General features: G+C 43.0%; 1 protein-coding gene across 1 annotated transcript in view; it reads right to left on the bottom strand.

The window, feature by feature from the left end:
• LOC119962198 (huntingtin-interacting protein 1-related protein-like) overlaps nucleotides 1-21,231 on the bottom strand; it is a 188,486-nt gene that overhangs the window by 30,813 nt on the left and 136,442 nt on the right. Inside the window, exons 13-21 of the mRNA XM_038790161.1 lie at nucleotides 21,077-21,149; nucleotides 20,072-20,255; nucleotides 18,970-19,058; nucleotides 15,763-15,879; nucleotides 10,592-10,693; nucleotides 7,262-7,456; nucleotides 5,024-5,171; nucleotides 2,796-2,882; nucleotides 852-959 (exon numbers count right to left, since the gene is read on the bottom strand). Coding sequence (XP_038646089.1) covers nucleotides 852-959; nucleotides 2,796-2,882; nucleotides 5,024-5,171; nucleotides 7,262-7,456; nucleotides 10,592-10,693; nucleotides 15,763-15,879; nucleotides 18,970-19,058; nucleotides 20,072-20,255; nucleotides 21,077-21,149 — 1,103 coding nt within the window. The remainder of the gene's footprint in view (nucleotides 1-851; nucleotides 960-2,795; nucleotides 2,883-5,023; nucleotides 5,172-7,261; nucleotides 7,457-10,591; nucleotides 10,694-15,762; nucleotides 15,880-18,969; nucleotides 19,059-20,071; nucleotides 20,256-21,076; nucleotides 21,150-21,231) is intronic.

Below are 21,231 nucleotides of genomic sequence, written 5' to 3'. Positions count from 1 at the left end.
GCCGATCGGTGTGCCCCGATCGTGGGCCAGGCCACATGGGGGCACCCCCTGGGGCCAGATCGCCCCACGCCCCCCCCAGGGCTCCGGCGCCCGCCCGCTCCGCCAATTCCACCGGCACCAGATGTGCTTTGATTCCTGCCGGCGGGAAAGGCCCGTCAGCGGCGGGACTTCGGCCCATTGCGGGCCGGAGAATCGCCATGGGGGACCGCTGACCGGTGCGGCGCGGTTCCCGCCCCTGCCAATTCCCGGGTGGCGGAGAATTCCGCCCCAGATGTCAGAGGTTGTGGGTTTGGACGGTGATGTCGAAGGAGGCTTGATGAGCTGCTACAGTGCATCTTGTAGATGGTACACACGGCTGCCACTGTGCTTGGCTGGTGGAGGGAATGAATGTTGAAGGTGGTAGATGGTGCCAATCAAGGGGGCTGATTTGTTCTAGGTGATCACAAGCATCTTGGAGTCGCACTCACCCAGGAAAGTACTGCACGAACATTGCAGATCGACGGCATTGGACCAGAACTGATAAAGTGTGAACTTTGTTCCTCCCTCCATGGATACTGCCAGTCCTGCTGAGTTTTCCCAGCATTTTCTGTTTTTATTTCAGATTTCCCGCATTTGCAGTATTCTACTTTTGTTCTCATCTGCCTTTAGATTTCTCCATTTGCGGTTTCACCTTGGTTCATTTCATGGTTTTCCTCACCTCATTTATCCTGTGATCCACTCAGCGGACATCATCATGACTTAAAGTGGATCAAAAGACAACATTGGCAGGGGAGAAAGTGGTTAGTAAAATCAGCACCCCCTCCTTACAATTGCAATCATAAACTCCAGGAGTTGATGCATTCAGTACTCACTATCTGCGTGATCAGTCGGAGCCAGGTGTGATGTGGCACTGCCATTTACTATGGCGTCTGCAGTCAGGTGTGCAAACCTGGTCAGTGCTTGCAGGAGGCTACTGGCATCTATTGGAACAAAAAGGAAGGAGGTTTAATCAGTCACAGAAGTGGAAAGTCGAAGGAAACATTATAGTTTGAGTGTCTCAAATCAGATTTGTTTCTCACTGTAAAAAAAACGTAGCGGGTCTGATTAGCAGGTTTGCGGATGATACTAAGATTGCAGGAGTTGCGGATAGTGATGAAGATTGTAAGAGAATACAACAGGATATAGATAGGCTGTAAAATTGGGCCGAGAAATGGCAGATGCGATTTAGCCTGCACAAGTGCGAGATGATGCATTTTGGTAGATCCAATTCAGGTGGGAGCTATAGAATAAATGGCAGAATCATCAGGAGCATCGAGACACCGAGAGATCTGGGCGTGCAGGTCCACAGATCCTGAAAAGTGGCAGCACAGGTGGAAATGGTGGTAAAGAAAGCAAATGGCATGCTTGCATAGGACGGGGTATAGAGTATAAAAGCTTGAAAATTATGTTAGTTAGTCCACATTTGGAATACTGTGTCCAATTCCGGTCACCGCTACCAGAAGGACGTGGAGGGTATGGAGAGAGTACAGAAAAGGTTTACCAAGATGTTGTCTGGTATGGAAGTATTAGCTATGAGGAGAGAATGAATAAACTGGGATTGTTCTCCCTCGAGGGACGGAGGCTGAGGGGCGACCTGATAGAAGTTTATAAAATTATTAGGGGGAGAGATAGGGTAAAAAGTTAGAGGCTTTTTCCCAGGGCGGAAATGACAGTTACAAGGGGGCACAAGTTCAAGGTGAGGGAGGAAAAGTTCAGGGGAGATGTGCGGGGCAGGTTTTTTTTTACACAGAGGGTGATGGTGGCCTGGAATGCACTGCCAAGTGAGGTGGTTGAGGCAGATACGTTCGCAACCTTTAAGACTTATCTGGATAAGCACATGAACAGACTGGGTATAGAAGGATACAGGCGGTTGGTCTAGATAGGACATGTGATCGGCGCAGGCTTGGAGGGCCGAAGGGCCTGCTCCTGTGATGTATTGTTCTTTTTATTGCTATACACAGAATTACAGATTTGAACCAGACACTTGTATCCAGCTCAGAGATGATATTTGTTCAAAACTAACAACGAGGGACTTCTTTCATGCTTCTAATTTACCCTCAGATCAACCTTTCATTTATATTCAGAAAGTATTTGTGAGACTTCCTTTAGACTTATGTGAAAATATAGCTGGTTTTAATAAACCTGGGCTCCCAAGTGTGTAAATCACTGCATGGACTGAGACTGCAGACCAGAGAGGGCCCAGCCTCAACCACATATCTGCTTCCGGTTAACTCTCTGTGTGAGGAGCTGAAATAGGATTCTCAGTTATTACATCTCCCAAGATCGACAGACCAACGGAGGAGACAAAACAGCCAGGCTCCCTGGTCCAGTAACCCATGCTGAAAAGTGCACAGGTAGATGAACTGGAGAGGATCCAGCTCGGCTGTGATGTCTGTCATAGTGGGATAGTCTGACAATCTGGAGGTGCGCGTCATGACAACATGGCCAAAGCACAGCTGGAGGATGAGCATCCACTGAATCTTACCACAGCAGGACGTAATTAGGGAAGGGGCTCTAAATAAACCATCTGTAGTAGATCTTCGTTTTAAGTTGGAGTCGTCAGAATGGGCCATTGGGAGTAGGCATGTGGTCCACCCTCTCAGCCAGGTGCGTACAGCACAGCAGCACCCAAGGAAAAGTGGAGAAAAGCAAGGAAGTTATTTGCCTTCAAAATAATCATAATGCAACCTGGCAGGCGGAATCTTAACTTGTCAAATGATTACACGTAGCCTTATAGAATATGGGACGTGGTGTTTCGGAGATTGAGGTATCCATACCTGCCATGTTCTTCATATACTCAGAGTGCCCTTGTTGCATCAAGTTCACTGATTCGAGGGCAGCTTCTGCCCTGTTGATGAGGTAATCTGCAAGTAATAGAAGAGATCAGATCCCTTTAGCTTTGACTTGCCCCAGACCTGGATCAAATGCGCACAATGAAGACTAGGGCAGGTGAGGAGCACTTCCACATAACACTGTGTAAACTGCTGGTCTGATTGAAACTACCACGAAGCTCCAAAATATCTCAGGTTCCATTTGTGCAGGTCTATTTTCATTTTTCTCTTGTCTCCATCAACTCCTCTCATGTTAGTTGACCGAGTTGTCTGGTGGACCTCAGTTGCTCTTGGATTGGCCAATCAGGACTCGCCTGACCCACAGGTGTCACGCTGCAATTAGGACCTCACTCCCTTCTGGAGGGGAGAAGTGGAACTAACAAGACACCAAGTCAGTTTTATTTACTTTGTTACTACTGGATTGCCATTGGCATTGCTTATGGTGATTTGGAAAATAAGTTGCTTTTTATTATCAGGTAAACTATAAAATATTGCACGCAGGATTGTTATTTATAATCAACCTGCTTATTCCAACAGACTGCAGTAATAATGTGTAAAATAAATTAGGCTGTATAATTAGTCACTTACGGTGTGGAAGATAAATAAAGAGGCGGGCTTGTTGATTCCGTGAGGAATTTCAGGATGTGAGCTGGACATTTCCCAAAAGATTAAAACTCCAGAGCTAGCTCCAGAAACATCATTGATGAGGCGGAAGGAATACGATGGAAAAAGTGACTAATTGGGTTCGATGTCCTCAGTGTTAATGTGGAAGAGTTTTGAAATTTACTAACTATGGGATAATAGTGGTCTAGTAGCACCTAGCAGCTGGTGTCTTGTCATATAGCTCTGGGGGAGTGATATGGAAACAGGTATCACTCACATTTAACAAGTTTTTAGATGTGCACTTGCAATCCCAAGGTAGACAAGACTATGGGCCAAGTGCTGAGAAATGGGACTAGAATTGTTAGGTGGTTGTTTTTGACTGACGCAGAATCGATGGGCCGAAGGACCATTTCTATGCTGTATGACTCTATGAGTACATTAAATGAGTACAGGCAGAATTCATTTATTTTAAAAATTTTTCAATTAAGGGGCAATTTAGCATGGCCAATCCACCTACTCTGCACATCGTTTTGGGTGTTAAACCCACACAGACACGGGAAGAATGTGCAAACGCCACACGGACAGTGACCCGGGGCTGGGATCAAACCCAGGCCTTCGTGGCAGTGAGACAGCAGTGCTAACCACTGCGCCACCGTGCTTGTCGGCCAGCATTTACGGAGAGAGAAACAGAGTCAATGTTCTGAGTCCGTATACTCAAAACTTGAACTCTGCTTCTCTCTCCACAGATGCTGCCAGAGCTGCTGTGTTTATCCAGCATTTTCTGTTTTTATTACCAGTGTTTACAGGAAGCAGCAAAACAATGGACAGACATCAACATCTCATCAAAGCTTCATGTGATTTGTTTTAAATGAGTGATGGATGTCACGGGCAGCACAAGTCACCCTTCCCACACCATCACATTGTATTACTCAGCCCTCCCACAATGTCACACTGTATTATTACTCAGTCCTCCCTTCTGAAACACAACCTCCCCCTTGTGTTAAACATCCTAAAAGCAACCAGTGAGGTTTGCTAAGCTTCTGTGTGAGGGAACATGAGGGGGAGATGCAATGTGAGGAAACATTTTCAGTCTTATGGACGCATTGTAAAGCCACGTCAGCTCAAGAGACTGGGGATGGTGACAAGAGAATCCTGTTCTAATCCAATAAACATCACTCAGTAATGTTGAGCATGGAATAAGGACTTATACAAATAATAGGGGGGGGGCAAAAAGAAATGGAAAGCTTTGCAAAAGTGCACCACCTTTATCATAATGCCAAATATGCCAGAAACATTTTGTGTCATTTTGGCTGTGGCACAGTGATGCATTTCAAATGAGTTCTGTAATTATGTCATGCATTTGTAACCTAGTATTTAATACACAATTTCTGCTCACAACTGCATCCCTTTAAAATTAAACATGCCCTTACATTCCCACAAAGAATTGTTTTGCTGGCTTAGAAACCATTTCCTTCTGCCTAAAACTGATTTCTTACACATCGATTGACAAAGCCCCACGTAATAGGAGTGATGAAGGATGGGTATTTATCAACAGATAGTAGGCTTCAGACCTGGTGAACTGGTGCATCTAATGTGCAGTGGATCATCAAGTTTTGCCACTGCATCTTGAATGATGTTCTCAGCTTCTCTTACAGTTCCCTGGACCAGGTTGAACTGTTCATCTAGAAGCTTCTGCTGAAGCATCTGCTCCTGGTTAGCCTAAAATATACGGAGAACAGCTGTTGAATTTTCTGCACAAATGGAAGAAAGAAAAACAAGCACTCTGTCTACCTGCCCTAATTCCCACCACTATCTGCTTTTTGAATTTCTAATTCTTTTCACTGTACCTTCTATTGTCTAATACTTACATACAAACATATGATATAGGAGCAGACGTAGGTCATTCAGCCCCTCGAGTCTGCTCTGCCATTCAACTGGATCATGGCTGATCTGTTTCTGTTGCGAATTCCCATCTACCCCCAATAACCTTTGATCCCCTTGCCTCACCAGAATCTATCGACCTCCGCCTTGAAAATATTCAATGGCCCCGCCGCTGCCGACTTCTGAGTTCCAAAGTCGCACAATCCTCAGAGAAAGAAATTCTTTGCATCTCTGTCCTGAAATAGTGACCCTCTAATTATATAAAACAGTGCCCCTTAGTTCTGGACACACCCACAAGAGGAAATATCCTTTCCACGTTCACTTTGTCAATACCATTCAGGGTCTTATATACTTTAATCAAGTTATCCCTCATTCTTCTGAACTCCGGTGGAAACAAGCCCAGTCTGTCTAACCTTGTCTCATAAGACCCTCATTCCAGGTACCAATCTAGAAACCCTCCTCTGAACCGCTCCCAACATATTTACATCCTTCCTTAAATAAGGAGACCAAAACTGCATAAAATATTCAAGATGCAGTCTCACCAATGCCCTGCATAACTGAAGCATAACAACGTTACTTTCATGTTAAATTCCTGTCGTAAAGAGGATAACATTCCATTAGTCTTCTTAACTACTTGCTGTACCTGTATATTAACTTTTTTTGACTACGTACTAGAACACCTAGGTCCCTCTGCACCTTGGAATTCTGCAGTCATTCTCCATTTAAATAATACCCTGCTTTTATATTATTCCTGCCAAAGTGAACAACTTCATATTTTCCCACGTTATACCCCATCTGCCTGATTTTCGGTCACTCACTCAACCAATCTATATTCGCCTGCAACCTCCTGATGCCCTCTTCACAACACCCTTTCCTACCTTTCTTTGTAATCTGCAAATTTGGCAACCATGCCTTTGCTCCCCTCATCTAAGTCATTGTTAAAAATTGTAAAAAGTTGAGGCCCAACACAGACCCCTTTAGAACGTCACTTGTCAAATCCTGCCAATCGGATAAAGACCCATTTATGCATCCTCTCTGTTTTATGCCAGCCAGCCAATCTTTTATCCATGCTAATATGATGAATGTTGGAAAATTTACACCAACGCATCTACTTCCTCATTAGCCACATCATGGGATCCACCAGGACCCAGAGTCTTGTCAGCCCACAGCTCCATCAGTTTTCTCAGTACGCTTTCCCCAGCGATTGACACTTCACTTATCTACTTCACAGATCTTTCCCATTCAGCTTCCCATCTGAATGTATTTTCCCCCCTTTCTTACAGATGTACTTTAAAGGCTGTTCATCTATAATTCCTCTCAGTTCTCAGCAGCCTACATCTGAAATATTAGCTTGACTTTCCTCTCCACAGATACTGATTACTTTACTGCTTTGCTTCTGATTTCAGTCCTTTGCAGTTTATTATATTATCACTTGATGATTAACCAGTCCAGACTTTGGACACAAAACTGATCAACAAGTGAAAAGAAGAAATTGCAGACATAGGGAACATTTTACAACCTCAAGATGTCATGAGGCACCTCGCTGTTACTGAAAGTTTATTTTGAGGTGCAATTAGTGTTTCAACCTAGGAAAAACAACAGCCAATCTATGCACGGCAAGTTCCACAAACAGGAATAAAGAAAATGATCAATTTAGCTGTTTTTAGTGATGTTGGTTGAAGGATTGACATCGGCCATTTCACCAGGGAGAAATAGCGGCATGGAATCCTTTGAACCTGAAAAGTGGTACCTCAGCCGCAGCAGCACTCCTTCAGCTCTGCACCCAAGTCTTAGCCTGGATTTTGCACTCAGGTCTCTGGAGTGAGGATTGAAACCATGACCTTTTCACCCAGGGGCAAAGGGTGGGCCACAGCTTTTGCCTAGATAATAAACGGGATGCAGAAATAATTATTCCTATGTATTCTGACCTTTTTCATAAATTTGTCCTGGAGTTCTTCCAGCTCCCTCGAGCTCTTGTCTTTCTCGGAGCGCATTATTGTTTCTTTCTCCTGAATCACGTTCCTCAAGGAATACACTTCTGCGTCCTTTGCAGCCACAGTTTTCCTCAGATTGTCCTTCTCTGCCTCAAGGCCCTGCAGCCTAGAATTCATCTCAGAGCCCACCTGCAACCAAAGTCCCAAATCCTGATTATTATGTGTACTAATCCTTGCGAATGGAAGTCCAAAATCAGTTTATACACTGTAGTTGTAAAAACAAATCTCCATCTCTACTAGAATTAAACAGCTTCTGCTTCAGGTGACAAAAACAAAACTCCGCCCTTGTACAGATTCATACAACACAGGAGACCACCAGCAGCTTTGAAAAAGCTGACCAATCAGTCCTTTTAAAAAAAATTTATGGGATGTGGGCGTTTTTGCCTGGGCCATTCCTGTTTGCTCTTGAACTGAGTGGCTTGCTAGGCCATTTCAGAGGACATTTAAAAAGAGTCAACCACACTGCTGTGGATCTGGAGTCACATGTAGGCCACACCAGGTAAAGACGGCAGATTTCCTTCCCAAAAGGACATTAATGAACCAGATGGGTTTTGACGACAATCGACAATGGTCATCACTAGACTTCTAATTTCAGATTTCTTTTTCATTGAAATAAAATTTCACCATATGGTGTGGTCATATTTAAACCCTGGTCCCCACAGCATTATTACGAGTCCAGTGTCTCCCCACTACGCCACTGCCTCCCATATTCCCCTGCTCTTTCCCCATAGACTTGCACATTTTTCCTTTTCCAATTATATTTGCAATGTTGCTGATGCTGCTACTTCTGATGGTGAAGGACTATTACACTTGGGCCAGCATTGTCCCACAATCCTCCTCTCTACACACCAATAAGGATGCATTCCTTTTGAAATGGCAACTTCAGAAGTCCTCTTAGACCATAAGACATAGGAGCAGAATTAGGCCACTCGGCCCATCGAGTCTGCTCCGCCATTCAATCATGGCTGATTAGTCACTGATAGGAATCGACTATTTCCTGATAGATCTGACAGGTAAAGGAAGGCTATTTGGTGTAAATATTAAGCCCCAGTTTTAATACCCATTTTAACTTGAGGATTTCAGCATTCATAACGTCATGTCAGGATAAAACACACAGCTTCAACAGGGACACAATAAGCCTGACACATGCATAAACTCATTTTTACTAAGCAAGGATGAAAAAGCCTTTGTTCTAACAAACATATTTTCAAAGACAGTTTGACATTAAAACATGAGCTGTACCAGTAATGTGATCAATGACGAAGCATGCACCATAGAAATATGAAGGCACTATTGTTCATAATGTGGCTAAAGCGAAGTCAGCAGAAAACCAGTAGAAACCAGTCTTGATAATAGCACAGAATCACATTCCATAACATACACAAATATTCAAACATGAAACATTCAGAACACATTAAGGATTGACAGCTAACCGGCGAATCAAATACATTTGATTCCAACCGAAACCAATTAGGACGACATAGAGGTGTAGATAGATGGCTCAAGACAGAAAAGATTTCCTATAAACATGATGGTCCGTACAGACATCTTTATCCAGGATCACTCTATACTTTGATCTGAACTATTCGCTATCTCTATTTTTCATATTTTCACTTTTCCACTCTAACTCTTGAAGTAAATGCAAGCTGTTTTGCCGTAAGCAAGAAACCATTTCCATATTATTTTGAAAGTTAAATTGTGTATAAGTTACTTCTCTTTAAGCCCTTTCGCTAGCCGGACTTTATTGAGAATAGATATAAATTTCTCCTAATTGTAATCAAATAGGGACAATAAAGATTCTTGTTTGCATCCGAGAAATTTAACTCAAATTTCTACTGAGTTTTAGTGTTGCAAGACCTCACTAATTCCGCATGGTAGATCTCATCAGTCACTCAGGAGACCAATACACCATTCTGTGTGAAACTGAGGAATGTAGACCAAGCAGATTTGTAAGGAGGGGGTCAATGGACTGGACTACAAGTTCAGACCAGTGTTTGTTATGTGGAAGCTGGATGGATGCAATATTTGCTAATTACATTGACACTTGTTAATTGCAGTGATACTACGAAATTGAACAGGACAATTTGCATTGAAGTTGAACAGTTAATCAGAGCAAACTCAATGCAGCCATACGGGAAGAAGTCTTTCTATGGTTAAGCCAACGGAAGAGAATGTGGGAATACCCTAAACAACCAACAACCGATCATGAATCCAACTATCCAATCTGCATCCAGAAGAGGATTGTGCATGAGCTCTTTCAAAAACTGCGTTCTGTATGTAAACCCCTGTGAAAGGTCACACACAGCAACGCTCCAGAAGGAAGTCAGAAGATAGGTATCAATGGGAAGACTCCTGGTGAACCAATCTGGAGCGTGAACGCCTCCACCCTGCGCGAGGTTGGGGCTGATACAGCTGAAGGTGGTATACAGAGCACACCTCACGAGGGCGAGGATGAGCCGATTCTTTGATGGAGTAGAAGATGTGTGTCAACGTTGTGGGGGAGGCCTCGCTAATCACGTTCATATGTTTTGGTCCTGTCCAAAGCTGGAGGATTGCTGGAAGGACGTTTTTAGGGTAATTTCCAAGGTGATGCATGTGAAACTGGACCCGGGCCCCCGGGAGACCATATTTGGGGTGTCGGACCAGCCAGAGTTGGAAACAGGTGCGGAGGCAGATGTTGTAGCCTTCTCCTCGTTGAAGGCGGAACCTGATAGGTTGGAGAGCAACCTCTCCAGCCTGTGCCCTGGCCTGGCGGGGGGACCTGTTGGAATTCTTGACTCTTGAGAAGATTAAGTTTGAACTGAGGGGAAGGATGGAGGGGGTTCTACAATTCATGGGCATTATTCATTATGCACTTTCAAGAACTGGATAACATCGAACATTAGTTGGGGATGGGGGTGGGTGGGAGCATTGGGTAGGGGGACGGTGTGTGTTGATGGCGACTATGGGTGATTCCTGATTCCTTTTTGTCATTTGTTTATGTGAAAATGCGGGCTAATGTTTGGGGTTTGGTGGGAGGATGGGATCGTTGTTATTGATATGGGGATTGACATATTTGTTACTGATTATTGTTTATTGATAGTGGGTGTACATTTGGGAGAAAATGTGAAAAAGGAGAATAAAAATATTTAAAAAAAAGAATTGATTGAACTGTGACCCGACATGAGTCAGCAACTTCCGGAGTGCTGGGAACGAAAATGGAAGGAAAGGAATTGCAACATTTCCAATGAGCACTCTTGCTCCTGGCTACATTCTGGCCTGTACCTGTTCAGAGCTCTGCAGCGAGCTCTGGATGATGGATAGTTCTTCTTTGCTTGCAGCCAATTCCCTTTTCAGTTGCTCCATTATAAAGCTTTGATCGTCCAGCTGTAAGTAATGATATCAGATAAAGTAACACAATTCATATGGACATTGCAACCGAGCCAAAGTCCCGGATGAGGTCAACTAGCAACAATAACAATGTGACCAGTGTTGAACTTCACACAATCCCAGCAGAAGCAGCTGTACACATGTGTGATCAATGGAATATTAAAACCAAACCCTCACATCAGCAAGGAGCAACTGAGAAACACTGAGGTCAGGTATGTCCTGGATCTGGTATGTCTCTCTTGTGGGTACCACGAATTGGATTCAATTTGGTTTTTGGAGCAGGCAAGGAGCTGGATTAGGGGTTCGCCCCTGGCCACACTCTGAGCTCTGGCTTTGTAACTTTGATAAAGTAATAAACAAAACAGTATTAAAATATTTTATAAAATATTTAAGGATCATATGCTAATTCAGAAGAATAAACTTCTTCGCTAAATAATTGTTAAATAATAATAATCTTTATTATCATCACAAGTAGGCTTACATTAACACTGTAATTAAGTTACTGCGAAAATCCCCTAGTCACCACTGTCCGGCACCCGTTCGGGTGCACAGAGGGAGAATTCAGAATGTCCAATTTACCTAACAAGCAAATCATTCGGGACTTGTGAGAGGAAACCGGAGCACCCGGAGAAAACCCATGCAGACATGGGGAGAACATGCAGACTCTGCACAGACAGCGACCCAAATGGGAATCGAATCCGGGACCCTGGTGCTGTGAAACTGTAAATGCTATTGAAGTGCATTTTCAGACTGTGCTGTGCAAGTAAGTAATAATTTATTTCTTGACCGAACCATTGGATTGTCAATGAAATGAAACTTTGGATCAGGAAGCTAGCTGGAAGCTAAACTGCATCTTGACACAAGAGGGCACCATCGAACACTAAAAACACCTTGAGCATGGGGTTGTGTCAAGGATGAGCAACTGACATCATCCAGGAAGTGCTGCAGAGAGAAAAGGAACGTTTCCATTACACGAATACAGTGACATTACCTGTGCAATCATCCCACTTACAAGGTCGGCATCATCATATGGTAAAGAATTAAAGTAGTTAAAGGCAGGTTTAATGACCTTTTGCAATACAATGGCACTGGCTGGCTGATGCAATAACCAGTTCATAAAAATTGTAAATTTAAAAGGGCAGCAAAGTCACGTGATGCACCACACAATAGAATTTTCTTAATTTAGACCAGTTAATAAAAATTACAATGAGGACGTTTCACTGCATGCTTAAGTGTGTGATGTTGGCAAATGTCACTTTCTGGTGGAAAACCTTCAGTTAGAACAGAATTAATATCAATGGAAAAACACATTACCAACAGAGCATGACAATATCAGTGCAGAAAATAACATTACGATGCAGACTTTTTCAAACTTCTTAATCACAGTTCCCCTGATGATCTGGGGAAGGATAAATGCACTTATATAAGGTTGGTATGGACCAGTAAACTGTGGTTGTGCTATTATTTGACATTAGTCAAGCCATATAGTGGAGTCATTACAATTTGACTCAGTGTCCTTCGTGTAAATGGCTATTGATCTACATAAAGTGGGTTATAGCAAACATATCAGGTTAGAAAGAAATTGATCTGAATAGAGTCTGAGAAATTGTTCTCTTCAGTTAATTAGAGGATTGAAAGCCCTGCAGTGAGACAAAATTGAATCTGGTTGGATTTTAATCCGGTACTGAAAGCTTCTTTGGACACATTATATAATCATTAAAATGAAATCCCAAAATCTCCCGATTTCCTGCTAAAACCCCAGCCGGACCCGCAGAGAATCAGTGTCAAAAATCCATTCTCTCCCACTTTACGTTATAACGGGAAGTCAGGAGAGTTCCCACAGAATTTCCAGCCCTCCAGCTTTACCAGCCATCACTATACCACTGACAAGTTGCATAAAGATTTATTGTTAACTTCATAAAGTTGGGGTGGCACGGTGGCGCAGTGGTTGGCATTTGCTGCCTCACGGCCGATGACCTGGGTTCAATCACGGTCTAGGGTAACTGTCCGTGTGGAGTTTGCACACTCTCCCAGTCTGCATGGGTGTCACCCCCACAACTCAAAGATGTGCAGGGTAGGTGGATTGGCCACGCTAAATTGTCCCTTAATTGGATTTTGTTTTAACTTCATAAAATTGGGAAAGCTTTGCAGCGGATTCTACAATTGCTGAAACATTAGCATTTAATTGACTATTAGCATTTAAAAGTTGTCATTAGCAACTCCCGATCCGGTTTCCTACATTACAGTGACTACAATCAAAAGTGTGGCCAAAAGATGCCTTCCGTCATCCTGAGGTCACGAAAATGCGCCACATATATGTAAATCTTTCCTTTTGGTTCTAGCTATACAGTGATAACCTTTTCATTTGCAGACAGCCCTGATTAACTTCACCTTCAGAAGGTCAGAGTAATAAAACCTTTACCTCAGAAAACAGCCCTCTCTTATCCTAAGGTGTCATCAATTCTGTTAAATCTGCCTTCATCTTTAGGAGGTACATTCATTTAAAACTAATGTAAGTCTAATATTAATTATTCATTCATTCTACTGTTTCCATTCTGGGATGGCACAGGGGCACAGTAGTTAGCACTGCTGCCTCGCAGCTCCAGGAACCCAGGTTCAATTTCGACCACGGGTGACTGTCTGTGTGGAGTTTGCCCTTTCTGCCAGTGCCCGTGTGGGTTTCCACCTGGTGATCCGGTTTTCTCCCAAAGTCCAAAGATCTGCAGATTAGGTGGATTGGCCATGCTAAATTTCCCCTTAGTGTCTAAATGTAAGGTGGGGTTACTGGGATAGGGCGGAGGTGTGGGTTTAAATAGAGTCCTCTTTAAAGGGACGGTGTAGACTCGATGGGCTGAATGGCACTGTAAATACTATTCGATTCTAAGAAATAAAGATAGGAGACTCCCTCACACCCACCTCTAGGTTCATTTTAGAAAGAGGATTACAGATGGATTTCCTCCAGTTCAAACCTATGTGGGCCATCCACACAACCAAGTGTTTGGGCCCTTTTATAAAGGTGTTAAAGGGCATTGTTGTGCATGTGATTTTTGGCCACAAGTAATTCATTGTAGAAATGCTCCCTGCACCACTATCAGCCAAGTAACTAGAAAGGCCTGAGGGTATCAGCTGGTTATCATCCCATCTCCCTGATTAATGACGACTGCAAAATTCTCATCATAACATTAGCCAAAGATGTACACCCGCCAAAACGAAGAAGCCATTGAGTATTTCACCCGACACAAATAAAAGCTTCTGTCTTCCCGGATACTTAATAATTCCGTGTTGCAGTAAAATGTATTCTGTTTTAAACTGTGCTTCAAATACTTTATGTTAGAACATAGAATATACAGTGCAGAAGGAGGCCATTCGGCCCATCGAGTCTACACCGACCCACCCAAGCCCCCACTTCCACCCTATCCCTGTAACCCAATAACCCCTCCCAACCTTTTTGGTCACTAAGGGCAATTTATCATGGCCAATCCACCTAACCTGCTCATCTTTGGACTGTGGGAGGAAACCGGAGCACCCGGAGGAAACCCACGCACACACGGGGAGAACTTGCAGACTCCACACAGACAGTGACCCAGTGGAGAATCGAACCTGGGACCCTGGCGCCGTGAAGCCACAGTGCTATCCACTTGTGCTACCGTGCTGCTCAAAGTGTTCTCAATTGGTTTGATGCATTATGTAGTAACTTTTAAATCCGTGTTATTGTCATGTCAATTAAGAAGATATCTAAGACTACCGTTAGTTCTTCTAATTCTTTTAACTTTAAGCATCCATGAATGACATGTAGTTTTACTGAATGTTAAGAAATTTCCCTAATTCAGTGCTTGTTCAATGAACTCATCAAAAAGTAATATTCCGTCAATCTTTGTAAATCCAGTTTTGTCAAGTGGGAATCTGGATCTTTATAATAACTAAGTTAAATTTTAGTAAACTTTGTTAACACTGAGTTACAATACAATGCATTCAAACTCTACTTCTGTCCACTTTACTACATTCTCACCATATCTTGCTGTAGCACAACAAACTAAGCTTATACCTAAGATTCTAATAAATTAATCCATCTTTCTTCCAGGTGCTCCGGTTTCCTCCCACAGTCCAAAGATGTGCAAGTTTGATGAATTGGTCATTAATTTTCCCCTTCGTATCCAAATATGTGCAGGTTAGGTAGGGGTGCGGGGATAGGGCAGGGGAGTGGGTCTAGGTAGAATGCTCTTTTAGAAGGTGGGTGAGATGGGCTGAATGGCCTCCATTCTCCACTGTAGGAATTCTATGGATTCTATGGTATGGAGATACAAAAAGGGTTACTTCAGATGCACTATTCTTTAGAAGTATTCCTGACACCTTTTTCAGTCCGTATCATCATATTCAATTTGGCAATTGGTTAGGTACAGAAATGCTGACGATTGGTACCTGGAAAGGGGGTTATTTAGCAAGTAATTCAGTGTTCTGGCACAGATTGATGGAACATTCCTTTCCAAAGATGCTAGCAACAGTGACTATTGATGGAGAGTAGGTTAGTTAGGAAATGTTAAAACCCGAGAAAGCAAGCTGGTTTCATGGTTGCTGTTTGAAATGCAAGAAATGAGTGAATGTTTTTCAAGGATCAGTGTTATACTGAAAGTCATAAAGAGGCATCTTTGAATTGCATTGAGAAGAGTGGTCACGATGACTGTAGATATGCTGTTTGTCCTGAGTGCAGGCTATTTATCTGTTGAATAATAAATGCATTTGTCTTCTAGTTTATAGTTTGAACCTTGATCTGATAAGATTGTTCTGAAGGTGAGGATGTTTTATCGTGCACATGATGCTGCAGAGGTTCCCAGGATCTCTACATTTACCTATTAGGCAAACACAAGGACTCATTCTGGTGCAGAGTAAATGCATGATGCGCTTACGGGGCTGTTCCGGTTCCTGAACCCAAGTACTAACATTAGTATCCAAAAGTTCGGACTGGTACTGATTTTCCAGCTCATGGTCAGGGACATATCCCAAAGGCAATACGGATCCCTGATCAGGTCAGGTGGACTTCAGAGCCCACAATGATGGTGCACGCTTACCTTTGTCTCTGCTTCTCTTTTCGCTTCTTCCATGGCAAATTCAAGCTCTTGTTTTGTACGGGCCACTTCTTCCCGGGTCTGCTGCGTGACCGTCAGCTGTTTGGTTGTCTCAGCACTCTGCAAATAACAGACAAATAAAAAGGAGATTCAATCCTTTATCGTGGTTCAGTATTCCAATTCCATGATGTTTTTGTTGCTTTATTAGCCCTGATCTGTGGCATGTTGACCAACCTCAGTCAAGGGGGGGGGAGAGATAGTGGAGTTGGGGGTGTTTCTGGGTGGAGGGGGTGAAGGAAATGAGCTGGAAGTTCCATCTCGCTCGTTGCTAAGTGATTCTTACCGGAGAGGGCGCTCGTGTGCGGAGGCTCAGGTTTAACTCAGGTTTAACTCTTTTGTAACCTGCTGAAACCCAGCATCAAAGGGTGCTGGTGTCGCCAAATGTATTTTAAAAAATATTAATGTAGAACGTCAGCTTGTTTCAAAATTCAAAGTTTTCTGAATTGAGCAGACAGCCGGATTAACTAACAGTGCTGGAGTGTAGATCATTCCAGTTCAGAATCTGCTTCATTCTGGTTATCTCGGGAATGAGAATGTGGCTGGGAACCATTCTAAATTACATCAGGTGCGGTATGAATAACATATTCAGTCATGCATGGTAAATATGAAAACACCGCTCCCGCCCTCATGCATACTCCATTAACTCATCATCAAAGATCACCCACCCACACAATAAAAGGTGCCTTATTGGGAAACACTTCTACAACATTCAGTCACCCACTCGCACCTCTCCCAAGTGGATATTCTTCATATGAGAGACGCAATATAGTTCAACACCATTCAGGACTCCTCAGATGCTGAAGCAGTCAGTGTCCATATGCAGCAAGACCTGGACAATATTAAGGCTTGAGCTGATAAGTGGCAAGTAACATTCAGACCACACAAGTGTCAGGCAATGAGCATCGCCAAGAAAAGAGAATCTAACTATTTACCCTCAACAGTCAATGATATTACCATTGTTGCATCCCCCACTATTAATAACTAAACAGAAATATAACTGCACAGAAATATATGTCTACAAGAGCAGGTCAAAGGCTAAAAACTCTGTGGCTCGTAACTCATCAAAGCCTGTCCATCATTTACAAGGCACATGTCAGAATTGTAATGGAATGCCCGCCATTTGTCTGGATGAGTGCAGCTCCAAAAACACGCAAGAAGCTCAATACCGTCCGGGACAAAGCAAGCCGCTTGATTGGCATCTCTTTAAACATTCACTTGCACCAAGGTTTCTCGACAGCACCTTCTAAGCCTGCGACTTCTACCATTTTGAAGGACAAGAGCAGCAGACACATGGGAACACCATCACCTGAAAGTTCCCTTCCAAATCAAACACCATCCTGACTTGGAACTCTATCACCATTCCTATCGCTGGATCAAAATCTTGGAACTCCCTTCCTAACAGATCCTTTTCTTGGTAGTAGGTTTATTCACGGGTGCAGCATTATATAGTCTCCCTCCTGCCTAACAACACCCAGGCTGGAATTATTCAGCCATTCACGAGCAGCAGGATTCTCTGGTCCCACCGGCAATGCACCCCCACCCATGGGTTTCCTGGAGGCATGGGGTGGCTTCAATGGGGATTCCCATTTAAAAGAATCAAAATTGAATTTTGGTTGGTGATGATATTAAAAGGTGTAAATTTGACAAACCGATTGACCGTCTCCTCTGCTGTAACCACTCTATGATTCTATTTTGTCTCTGATAAAACATGGGATGCAGCTTGATTTATTTGTTTCGAAAATGGATACAGACAGGGCACGTCCGTTTTCTATGTGCTCAAGATACTTAATCAATACCCTTGGCCTGTTCAATCTTAAGGATACAAATAACATATTAACACACTACTGCAAAAAGTCCAGAAGCATTTGGAAAAGAGAATTGATGAGAAGTGCCAGGGTTGGCAGACAGGAATAGAAGCCAATTAAGTGGGGCTTGTTGGGGAGAGCTTCCATTAGCTGTTAGGCTGTGTTGGAGCTTATGTGAACACCATAGGTATTAATAACATTGATATATTGGGAGCAGCAGTAACTATTTGACCACTCCCAACTTGGAACCACCCGGCTCCACTGACTATTTTGGTGAAATGGCATTTAAATTCCCCTCCATCAACGTGTGGTGCCTGTGCGTAAGACAGGCTGAGCAGTTCTCCGAGGTTACTGATGTTGCCCAGTTTTCTCAGCGTTTCCAGCATTGCCAGTTTTTCTTTGAGGTTGTATGGGATTGATGACATTTAATTCCTCCTTGGTGTCTCAAAGGGTCAAAAGCCCAGTTCTTGGGGTCAGAGGACACAGTTGGAAACTCCATCATCTTCCATGATTCTGATCACCCGCAACTCACAGATCATCTGGATAGGCTTTTAGAGTCAGACACTTCAGGCCAGTGGTTTCCAGCGACCATTGGACTGATCAATGACAGACACAGCAAACAGCCACGTTCTGTTCTCGACATAGAAGTTGGAAAGAACAAGTTCCTTTTCATTCTGAGGGAAGTCCCATCAGAAAGTAATATACTGTGTACCAGTACATTATTTCACATAACCTATTTAAAACCAGACAAATGTTTCTACTGACTTTTCCTATTATCTGTTCATATCCAAACATCATATCGCACAGATCCCATACAACATGGTTCAGACCGACATACAGCACTCCACCTTCCAAAACAGCTTCTAGATGGCCGTCAGTTAGCCAACACCTTCTGAACAAAGGCCTCCAATGAGCACAAAGCCTAAAATGGTTTCAACAAACTACAGTAAACTGCCTAAAAGGAAGGAACCCAGAGCCATAAATGAACAGGTTTTGGTTGTAACACTGACCGAAATCCATCTATTTTGAGTTGGTTGCCGCGGACATTAGTCACAGAACCCAAGCTTTAACCTCAAGCATAGTTACAAACATCTGCACCATCAATTTAATTTTACAGCTGGGCACAATAAAAACTCAATGCAGTGCACAGCAAGAAAATAAATAAGTAAATCAAATTCCATTCAATTTTCTCTGACAGGAAACCAGACGGACACCTTATACCGTTGAAATATAAGAGGTTAATTACTGTTGGAGCGAACATCAGTTCACTTTCAAGCAAACACAAAAATAACCTTGCTCACTTTGAAATGAACAATATCAGGTCCCAGGGAAAGGCTTTGCTTACCTTCCTGAGGAGCTCTGCATGGGTGTTGACGAGGTCACTGTGCTTTTCTTTCAGCTTATTGTAGCGCTGCTCATTCGCTTGGACCTTCTCTGTAAATTTAATTCAAGTAACATTAGATTGAAACTGGAACTCAGCTTCAGAACAGCTAATGGTCGGAGTCAAAGGGGTTTGGTCATTTTTATTTAAGTTAGCTTTTAAGTGATTTTTCAGAAGGGTCGCTTGATTGTTTATGTTCATGGATTGAAAACTGAACTCTGAAATAGCTCCAGTTAATGTGTGAGATTTTAGTGATATGTACATTGGCTGAGTATAAAATAGATTACAAAAAAAACAATCCCCCAATCAATTCCAATGCTATAGCTTGTCTCAATAAACAAACCAAGAAACACTTTGCATACACTTTGAATACATTAACCAGGAGCAAAGATGGAACTGTCCAATCTCCGTCCATCCTTACCAGGTACAAAAGGACTGGAATGAGTGCCATTTGTCCAGCTTTGTTGCTGGCAGCACTGACAAGAACAAGAGGAGTGGTTGACAAACAGAAACACATACAATCATCAATAAATTTGGTCTGGAGATTCCAGTTTTAGATGGTGGCTGGCATTCGTCTATGCATTTACTCAGTACCATTCTCAAACTGAAGAACAGGGGCAAGTAAGGCCTCAACAAGATTAGGTTGGAAAAGGCTACCAAAACCTTCCAACTAAAATAAAATATTTAAATATATTCAAGATTGTCCACCGGTTCCGCCTGGCCCTCATGCTAAGGGTAAGTTTGAGCATACTTTCTAAGCAAATTGTCATTTATAGAGGAAGTTCATGAATGAGGAGGTTTGGTCCTTAAATTAGAACTGCAACAGTCTCCAAACCCTGAGAGAGTTCAGGCTAGCTACAGACGGCAGAAAACAAAATGTAGGGAAAAGTTAGACCTTGGAACAGGCTGGAGATGGGAGCTGGGTTGTCACTGCATAGGACAGTAAAGCAAGGGGTGGTACAGAAACTGGCACTACTCCGAGCTGAATGGTACACCCTTTGAATCAGCATCTTTCTAGAGCAATCAGAGACCACACTGTAATGAATATGGCAAGAATATAACTCACTCTCGGCCTCAATCAACAAAAACTGTGTTTTATCTGTATCGCCCTTCTGTTTCCGCAGATTCTCCAGCTCATCCCGCAGTTCCTCATTATCGAGTAGTGCCTTCTGCTTCAGTTTACGTGTTTCCTCCAGCTCCGTCTCTAAGGTGTTAATCTGGGATTTCAGTTGTGCAATGTATTTTTGGGCCTGGCAAAAGATATTTTAAGACTATTGGAAAATGTAGTTGTTGAAAATATAAAAACTTAAACAAAGAGATTAATCTCTTTTGGCTGGCTAATCGGTATTAAAAAAACAAAGTACTTGACATTCCTTTCTTTACAATGACTACCTAATTGCCCCACTGTAACCTATCAGGCAGTTTCCCTTTCAGCCTGGGTCTACAGGTTTTGTGTTTTCTGATAAGCAACACTGGGGTGACAGAAGGCATCTCTGACGAGCTATTAAGTAGCACTTACTCAGCAATAAATATCTCACTGATGCTCAGTTTGGGTTCCGCCAGAGTCACTCACCAGCCATATCAGCCTCCCCGAACAGGCACCGGAATGTGGAGACGAGGGAATTTTCACAGTAACTTCATTTGTAGCCTACTTGTGACAATAAGCGATTTTCATTTTCATTCCATTTTCAGCTTGTAACCTCATTACAGCCTTGGTCTGGCGTGGCAGGATGGCGCAGTGAGTAGTTGAGGGCCCGGGTTCGATCTCAGTCCCGGGTCACTGTCTGTGTGGAGTTTGCACATTCTCCCCGTGTTTATGTGCATCTCACCCCCGCAACCCAAAGATGCGCAGGGAAGGTGGATTGGCCACACTAAATTGCCCCACAATTGGGAAAAATAAATTGATACTCTAAATTTATATTTAAAAAATGACAGCCTTGGTCCATATATAGACAAAAAAAGCTGAATGCCAGAAGTGAGGTGATGTGAGGTGAGGGCAACTGCCCTTAACATCAAGGCAGCATTTGACCAACTGTGACATCTCGCAATGAAAGTTTAGTCTAAATCTTACCTCAGACTTCACTCTTTCTATCTCAGCTTTCAGCAGCTCCACCTCTTTCTTCAGGTTGTCAATCTGAAGATCTCTGCATGAAGAATGCACAAATAATTCCCTGAAATTTTACCACAACAACATTGTTCAATAAATCAGTAATTTTCAAAGCTCAG

The sequence above is a fragment of the Scyliorhinus canicula genome, chromosome 1 (assembly GCF_902713615.1).
Source record: "Scyliorhinus canicula chromosome 1, sScyCan1.1, whole genome shotgun sequence".
Classification (NCBI taxonomy): domain Eukaryota; kingdom Metazoa; phylum Chordata; class Chondrichthyes; order Carcharhiniformes; family Scyliorhinidae; genus Scyliorhinus; species Scyliorhinus canicula.
Note: the sequence above shows the minus strand (reverse complement) of the source record. Positions and strands in the feature narration are given on the sequence as shown.